The sequence below is a fragment of the Culex pipiens genome, chromosome 3, assembly GCF_016801865.2.
Source record: "Culex pipiens pallens isolate TS chromosome 3, TS_CPP_V2, whole genome shotgun sequence".
Classification (NCBI taxonomy): Eukaryota; Metazoa; Arthropoda; class Insecta; order Diptera; family Culicidae; genus Culex; species Culex pipiens.
The window spans coordinates 174,363,388-174,372,652 of NC_068939.1; the positions used below are offsets into that span (position 1 = coordinate 174,363,388).

The 9,265-nt window shown below is 39.0% G+C and overlaps 1 protein-coding gene across 1 annotated transcript; it reads right to left on the reverse strand.

Moving 5' to 3' along the window:
- Positions 1 to 2,527: 2,527 nt before the first annotated feature.
- Positions 2,528 to 6,833, reverse strand: LOC120427921 (uncharacterized). Its single transcript, XM_039592860.2, has 2 exons — positions 5,878 to 6,833; positions 2,528 to 3,148 (listed from the first exon to the last, which is right to left on the reverse strand). Exons 1-2 carry the CDS (start codon positions 6,245 to 6,247, stop codon positions 2,748 to 2,750), a joined length of 771 nt encoding a protein of 256 aa, XP_039448794.1. The 5' UTR covers positions 6,248 to 6,833; the 3' UTR covers positions 2,528 to 2,747.
- Between the last annotated feature and the right edge of the window lie 2,432 nt (positions 6,834 to 9,265).

The window sequence follows — 9,265 nt, forward strand, 5'->3', positions numbered from 1 at the left end:
TTTATAGATGAGTGATTCGCCATGATTTCGCCAATCGACTTTTCTTTGTATTTTTTTTATTTGGATAAAATTTTGAGGGCTGGTCATAAAAAATGGGTACATAAATGTAAAAAAATCTGTATCTTGAGAAGGGATTTTCTGATCCATTCGATGCCTTCGGCGCCTTCGGCAAAATTGTAAGATATTTATGATTAGAAGAAAAAAACTGAAAAAATAGGAATACGAAAAAAAAACCATTTGAGCAGTTCTCTACGGAATCGGTCTTTTTTCTTTTAAAATATTTTCAAAAGTTAAAATCTAGACTAACATTTCAAAAGGGTCAAACATTCAATATAACGCCCTTTTGAAATGTTAGTCTTGATTTAATTTTTTTGAAAATATTGTTTTCGAAAAGATCGGAAAATTTCACGAATGTTTCATATTTTAACATTGAAAATCGGACCATTAGTTGCTGAGATATCGACATTAGAAAATGGTGGGTTGTTTGGGTGAGACTTAGAAAACAACATTTTTTTGCTTTTTTAACCTTTGCATGGCGATATCTCAGCAACTAAGGGTCGTATCAACAAAGTTCCAATAAGCAAAATATAGAGAATTTTCTCAGCTTTTAGAAAATATTTGTTTCAAAAGTGGGCAAACATGGGTATTATTTTATAAAATGAATAACTGCGACTATTTTCAAAAAAGTTACCTAAAAATGGCTGTAACTTGAAAACGGTGCACTTTATCAAAAATTTACTAAAGTACTTGTTGATTGCAAATTAGATTTAACATCGAAAAATGAAGTTGAAAAAATGTTGCGACCAATATTTCGATTTAAAAAAAAAATAGTGTTTTTTTGCAAATCAAGTTTTAGTGACAAAAAGTGAAATTAAAAATCACCAAAAAATTTTTTGCCATGTATCATTTTTTTTTCAGTGTAGTTCATATCCATACCAACAACTTTGCCCAAGATACCAAATCGATCAAAAAATTCCTTCAAGAGATACAGATTTTTGAATTTTCACATATCATTTTTGTATGGATAGCTGCCAAATTTGTATGGAAAATTATATGAACGAACTAATGATGCAAAATGGCTTCTTTGGGCATACCGAAGGCACCAAAAAAGTTTCAGCCGGATTAAAAAATACAAAAAAAATGGAATGACCGAAATCTCAGAGAATTGCTTATTTTAAATTTAACTTTTTATGACTGAAAGTTGAATTCCCAAAAAATGTATTTTTTTATTTTCGAAATTTTTTGATATGTTGATAAGCTAAAAAAGTCGTATTTTGAGCTATAGTGCGTGAGGGTACAAAATCTGGTAAAGGAGATATGTTGTTTTTTAAGTGTTTTTGTTGATAACGAAAATCTGTACAAAAAATTGTAAAAAAAAAAAACATTTTTGAAGCAAAGTTGAATTTGCCAAAAAGTACCTGACATTAATTCTTTTTATTTTTTTTATTTTTTTTTTTTGATGAATCGGACTAAGTTATACCTACATAGAAAAAAAAGTTGAATTTTGGCAGGTTGAAAATTTGGTTGGTTGATTATAACCTCTTTTTTGAGTAATTTTATCTAAAAATGTGTAAAAATGTGAACCTGAAAATTCACCAAAATAACAATATTACACATTTTTTGCACAAAATCTGTCACCATTCCCTGATGAATATTACTATAATTTTTTTTCCTGAGTACTGTTGGGTATGAATTTTTGATTCGTTTTAGGTTTTTTCTGTTTAAAAAATTATTCTTACAAGAAAAGCACCTCTGAAAAAACAAAGTTTTTATGCTGAGCAAATTTCCTATAATTTCTTCTTCGGAACTTCAAAAATCGGGCAATTTGTTTTTGAGAAACAGCCTCAAGAAGAATTCAAAGCAATGAAAATGAATTTCTCTAACCTCATTAGTCTGTAATTTTGAACTGTCGATATCTCGGCAACTATTGGTTCGATTTTCAATGTTAAACATTGAAACTTTTGCTATTTTTTTTTGATTTCTTAAATAAAAATATTTCAAAAAATATAATTTGGCCTAAAATATGAAATAAGCAAAATTATCAATTTTGTAGACCTTTTCAAAAGTCAAGCATGATTTTAAATTTGAAATGATTGTTATTGAAAAGATAAGAAAGTTTCACAAATGTTTAAATTTTTAAACATTGAAAATCGGACCAATACTTTTCGTAATATCGTCAGAGGACCAAAAAAAACAGCGAAATTTAAACAAAAAAAAAACTTAGAAAAATATATTTTTGCAATTCCGTCGTGAAAATACTTACTTTTCCTGTCATTCTTGAACGACGAAATAGCCTACTTTTCTGTACCAAAAATAACAGAATCGAATAGCAACACTTTTCAAAATAAATGCTGAAAAGTTCTACTTTTCAGCACTGAAATGGGTGCTTGTTTCGAAAAGTAACACTTTTCAACATTTTTTTGATTTAAACGATTTATTGACAAAATACATGAAAATTCGACTTAAAATTTCACTCAATGGGTGTTCGGATGGGTTTTGAAGAGATGTAGTCCTGTGTGCGGTCGAATTCCAAGTGATTTTATTTTTGTACTTATTCCCCGATCATACCTATCGTAATTGTCCTAACCTACGGCGGAAACACCTAAACGCAACCCACCGCTACCAAATTCATTGTGGTAGGGCTGCGCCGAGGTGATTTGCATTCCTAATCAAAAACAATTATTGTTATTCAACAACAATTCGTGTTATTACAAACATCCTGCCCCTAGTTGACTGGGTCAACTCCTTTACTCACTCTCTGCTTCATCCGTCTCCTTGAACCGAGCTTCTGACAATTTTACGGTTCGCGCTGGCTTGTCGGGAGCTGCATCTGGTGCTGGACTGGGTTTTCTAATTTGCTGCTCTCGGTTTCGATTGGCAGCAGGCATACTTCTGCTACGGCACGCCGGTAAGTTCCCCTTGTGGTGCGGACGTCGACCACCCTGCACCTGCCGTCTCTGCCCGGATGTGTGGCGGTTATTCGCCCGATGTTCCATTGCAACGGCGGAAGGTTCTCTTGTTTCAACAAAACTAACTCGCCGACCTGAGGGTTTCGAGTGCCTTGGTGCCATTTTGGACGTTGATGCAAATGATGAACGTAATCCCGAGTCCATCGTTTCCAAAAATCTTGGACGGTACGCCGCATTTCCTGGAATCGATTCAATCGGTTAATACTCAACTTTGACACGTCTGGTTCTGGGAGGGAGAATAGCGGTTCTCCAATAATTAGGTGTCCAGGAGTCAATGCGCTTAAATCATCAGCATCATTTGTAAGCGGCGTTAACGGCCGAGAATTTAAAATGCCCTCTATTTGAGTCACACATGTGGTAACTTCGTCGAGGCGCAACGACTTATTTCCTAAAATTCGCTTAAAATGGTGCTTAAAGGATTTTACACCAGCCTCCCATAATCCTCCAAAATGAGGAGAGCGTGGAGGAATGTGATGGAATGTAATTCCTTGAGCCAAACAGAAATTGTTCCACATCTCAGTTTGAAACTGAGTAATATATTGATTTCGAAGTTCTTTAAGTTCACGATCTGCTCCTTTAAATGTGGTTGCATTATCACAGTGCAGTGTGAGCAAACGTCCTCTGCGCGCAATCAATCTCTTGATTGCATTTATGCAGGCCTGTGATGATAAATCTGGTACCAACTCCAAATGAATCGCCTTTGATACCATGCAAATGAAACATGCAACATACATTTTTAATGCAGCGCCTCTTCCGATCAAGGGCCGAACTAAAAAGGGACCGCAATAATCTAATCCACAGTTCGCGAAGACGCGAGCTGGTGTAATTCTTACTGTAGGTAATGGGGCCATAATTTGCACCCTTTTTCTAGGGTTACATCGAAAACATTGCACACATTGGTACGCAATATTTCGCACCAGCTTTCTTCCGTGTAAAGGCCAAAATCTCTGGCGTAAAGTAGCTAGCATTAAAGTTGGCCCACCATGCAAGGTTTGGAGATGAATAGAGCGAGCGATTAATTTAGTCAAGGGGTGGTCATCATGCAACAAAATCGGACACCGTGTGTCAAATGGAGCAGACAGTTTTTCTAATCTACCCTTAATTCTAATTAATCCAAATTCATCTAGGAATAGATCCAAACCCTTTATTAGCGATTTAAAGTTGAGTTCGGTTTGCGTACAGTCTTCCGCCTTACATTTTTCCAGCAACTTCAATTCGTGTGGAAAAGAATAAGATTGCGCTAAGCGAATTAAAGTCTTGAGAGCGTTATCAATTTCTCTCGGTTGTATTTTTCCCAGACTTTGTCCCTTAGACCGTTCTCGAAGAATGGTGCAAAATCTTAAACAGTAAACTGTCACTTTTAATAGTTTTGCCAATTCAGAGAATTTTGTAAAGATTTCTTCGGGCTCGGTTTGAACTAGCGCCGTAAAAAGAGCAACTATTGGTCTGCGTTCCGATTCGACAACGCTCAATACTGATTTGTCAAACTTGGTTGCGGGCCAGGATTCGATTGATTCACAAATAAAATCCGGTCCGTGTACGTGTAATTTGTCGTTTAATATTTCGATTGGAAGAATTCCTCTTGACAGTCTATCAGCAGGATTTAGATGTGTTGGGACGTGTCGTAAAGTGTGTCCTTTCATGAGTCTTTGTATTTCCGCAATCCTATTTGACACAAATACCTTCCAGATTGCTGGTGGTGTTTGTATCCATTGTAATACCACCGACGAATCGGTCCAGAACACAACTGGAGCTTCAAACTCTGTGGTGGTTAATATCATATCTATTAACTGGCAACCTAACAAAAACGCACACAGCTCAAGGCGGGTAATGTCGTGTTCTCGTAATGGTGCGACTCGAGACTTCGTGCTGAGTAAATTGCTATACGACTTATGTTGGTCCTTTGACACCACATAGACAGAGCATCCGTAGCCTCTTTCGGAAGCATCGCAAAAACAATGCAACATAAACTTTCTCGATACCACCACTCTCCGTGGTACTCGGAATTCCAAAAGATGTGGCAACTGATCTCTGAATGTGTGCCAAGATTTGGCAAGCCCTTCAGGAAGTTCCTGATCCCATGCGAACTTTTCATACCACAACCCTTGAACAAACATTTTTGCCCACACGACTACTGACCCAATTAGACCGCAAGGGTCAAATAGCTGGGCCATCTCTGAGGCAACGATGCGTTTGGTGATTTTGTCCAACGCAGACAACTTGGGAATTTTAAATCCGAAGCTATCTTCGTGTGGATTCCAAAACAATCCAAGCGTTTTAATTGTATTGGAGCGATCGATTTCGATCTCGTGGGGCATCTCCACCAGGTCTGTTGGTATTTGTTGCAGAACTCGACGATCGTTTGAACACCATTTTCTCAAATTAAATCCGCCAGACTGTAACAGTTGCCGAAGTTGCACAGTTGCTTCGATTGCTTCTTTCAGACTGTCTCTTCCTGCTAGAGTGTCGTCCACGTATGTGTGATTTTTCAAAATGTGAGCTCCTAAGGGATAGCGATGCCCTTCATCATCAGCTAACTTATTTAGAACTCTAGCAGCCTGGAAAGGAGCGCAGGCAGTTCCATACGTGACCGTTTTTAACTGATAAGTTTCCAAAGGTGATTGCGTATTTGTACGCCAAACAATTTTGAGCAATTTTCGATCTTCTGGATGAATCCAAATTTGCCTGAACATTTTTTCAATGTCGGCAATAAAAACATATTTTGGCAATCTAAAATTCAAAACAGTCGACAATAGTGTAGGCTGAACTGTCGGGCCCGAGTGCAGTATTTCATTCAATGATAGTTGATTGCAACCTTTAACGGATGCATCAAAAACGACGCGAGTTTTAGTAGTTGTACTATCCGGTCGCCGAATGGCGTGATGAGGCAAATAAAATTCTTCTTTACCTGTGCGTAAGCCCGGTTCCAAGTGTCCGAGTTCAGCATATTCGTCCATAAATCGCAGGTAGTCGTCGCGAAGCTGCTGGTCGTATCCAAATCTGCGCTCGTTAGCCAGGAACCGACGCTGGGCTAGATTATACGAGTCACCGAGAAAAGGTCTTCGATCTTCGCGGAGTGGCAACCGTACCACGTAACGCCCGTCATCCCGACGCGAAACCGTGCGATTAAAGTGATCCTCACACCACCTATCGTCTAGCGACAGCGCTCGACCGCGGTCAAAGTCGTCCACTTGCCAGAATCGCTCTAGGATGGCATCCAGCCCGCTGGCACTGCTGATTATGCACAACGATGGGTTTGCTCCACGCCCCGTGTACATCCCTGACACGATATGTCCAAACACAGTTTCCTGTAATAGTGGATATCCGACATTTATTTTACATTGCTGGCTAAGCAATAACGAGAAGAAGAGTTCGGCCCCGAGTAAAATGTCCACACCCGCACTAATGTTGAACTTTGGATCGGCTAATTTCACGTTACGCGGAACCTGCCAGTCGCGAATGTCGATATTTTGGCTTGGTAAAATTGCCGGAATTTTGGCAATAATGAGGCAAACGACCGATGTTTCGAAAGGACGAGTCCGCGAGCGAAGCTTCACAGTGACCGATTCCGTAACACGCACTTTACCCGGACCGATTCCCGCGACTTCCGTATTTGTTTTGGTCCGCCGTAGTCGTAACTTGGTGGCGACCGCTTCCGAGATAAAATTGCACTGAGAACAACTATCTAACACCACGCGCGCGAAGTGATTCGTCCCGTCACGATCTTCTACCCGCACGATTGCGGTTGCGAGGAAGACCTCTGTCTTTACCCGCGACGTGTCCAGAACTCCCGATGAGTCTTCTGCCGCACGGTTAGCTGATCTAATATTGTGCTGTTCGTTGTAGTGGTTCTGTGCAGGTTTCCCTTGACTGAGAATTGCCGAATAAGCCGAGTAGTTTGTGTGGCTTGGGGTTTGGTTGGACTGAGCTACATGTGCAAAAGGGGTTTCTATTGTCCCAGGGACAAAAGAATCAATAGTATTGGGGTGTCGAGCCCCCGACACTCCCCCCATCAAATGAGGAGGACAATACATTTGTGTTTGTACTTGTGGATTTTCTACCTGTTGCCCAAACGCTGTAAATGCAGTTCGCTGATTGTGGTTGTAACTATTACCATCGACAGCTGGCGGTAGATGCAATAGGGTGTGGTGCTTTTGTCCACAAGATTTGCAGTTAGAGGAGTTGCAGTTCTTGGCGAGGTGATGTCCACGTAAACAATTGATACACAGTTTGTACTTTTTGGCGATATTAAAGCAATGTCTTGGTGAAAGTTTGTTAAACTGATCACACTCATACAAATAATGAGCTGATTTGCACATCGGACATTTGTGCGCTGCCTCAGCGATCATAAAGTTGTTTGTGGACCTTGATTTTACTACGATCTTGGTCTCTTGTGTAGCTGTCGGTGTGTGAGACATCTTTACTGACTGTAACGTACGCGCTTGTTTGCGAATAAATGTGACTAAAGCGTCGAAATCAGGACGTTCGCCTTCTTTGCAATCTTTTTCCCACTCCTTCAATGTAGTAGTATCTAAACGTCTGCTCAAAGCTTCAACTAGTACAGAGTTCCAATGCTCTTCTGTTTTTTCTAGCTTATTAAGTATGCTGACGTGACGATCGAATTGATCAGCGAGGTCCATCAACAGAGCAGAAGACTCTTTTTTAATTGGTGCTATCGCAAATAAAGCAGAAATGTGTCTTTTGATCAAAAAGTTAGTATCGTTGTGTCGTTTTTCAACTAATTTCCACCCGATATTATAACCTTCTGTCGACATCTCAAGATTGGCTACGGACGAATGAGCCTCACCAATTAGTGCATCTTTTAAATAGTGCAACTTTTGGATAGCTGTTAGATTTGGGTTTGCATGAATGAGTGATTTAAATGTGTCACGAAATTCGATCCACAATTCCGGATTCCCGTCGAACTTGGGAATTTGGATCTCGGGCAGACGTACCGATTGCGACACGATGCTCGCCGAATTTGAAGCCACGCGAGTGGGCTCCGTATTTACCGATAGATTCGGTAACTTACTAACAAGTAGTGCTTTTAATTCAACGTATTTATTTTGAAATACTAATCGATCTTCAGAAATTTCTTCACCCGACAGGTCCTCTAGAAGTTCTATTTCTTCTTGTACCTCCGAGTACTGCTTCCAAAGCTCATCAAGCATTTCGATTCGAATTGCTAGTTGATTAGCTTGGTCGGCCGTGTAATTGGCCTCGAATGATTTGATTTGTTCCGCTGAACCTAGGATCGTGGCCATCCGCCTCTTTAATCCTTTTAACTTGACGGAATTGCTCCGCACAAATCTCTTCTTTGGAGTCATTTTCACTTCACTCACTTAACTAATATACTTAACTTATAAGCGGCTTCGTGATGGCGATGACTCGACGACGTGGGAGATCTATCCGGCGACAGTGATTGTCCCGGGTTTCGGCACCAAATGTTCGGATGGGTTTTGAAGAGATGTAGTCCTGTGTGCGGTCGAATTCCAAGTGATTTTATTTTTGTACTTATTCCCCGATCATACCTATCGTAATTGTCCTAACCTACGGCGGAAACACCTAAACGCAACCCACCGCTACCAAATTCATTGTGGTAGGGCTGCGCCGAGGTGATTTGCATTCCTAATCAAAAACAATTATTGTTATTCAACAACAATTCGTGTTATTACAAACAATGGGTGTTTTTCGAAATTGCAAAAAATGTTGTATGGAACTCGTTGCAAAACTTGATTTTTTCAGCACTCGTCGTATTTATCCAACTCGGTGAACCTCGTTGGATAAATGTACGACTCGTGCTGAAAAAATCCTCTTTTTGCAACTTGTTGCATAAACTACTATTTCAACCTTTTAAAAATATTTTGCTTTACTCAGCGGTGCTTTTCTTTGGAGAATCATTTTTAAAACTCAAAAAACCTTTAAAAAATCGAAAATTTATGCTTAAAAGTAGTATTTTGCTTGAAAATGGAAAATTTTATCCAACAAATTGTAAAGTACAATTTTTTAATTCGATTTTGCTTTAGAAAATGATTTTAATATACTTTTTGTCAAAATTTTCGATATTTTTTAACTTTTTTTAAAAATCAACAAAGCAGCAGATGCATTTTTGTATTATTAAAATATTTGGCTGATTTGCAATTTGTATTCTACCTTAAATAAATATATTTATTTATTGCCGATTTGTTTGATGCCTTCCTCAGTAGTGTAGTAGTGGAAATGGAAAAATCTCTCCTTGGAAAAAGCTTACTTAATCCTAAGTTGCAATTTTAATTTCATTCTCTGTAAAAAAATTT

Excerpts from the sequence above, each read along its gene's own strand:
- LOC120427921 (XM_039592860.2), bottom strand. The coding sequence starts at position 6,247 with ATGTACACGGGGCGTGGAGCAAACCCATCGTTGTGCATAATCAGCAGT. Across the intron at positions 3,149-5,877 it reads GGAACCGGGCTTACGCACAG|GAAATGCGGCGTACCGTCCA; the intron begins GTAAAGAAGAAT and ends AATCGATTCCAG.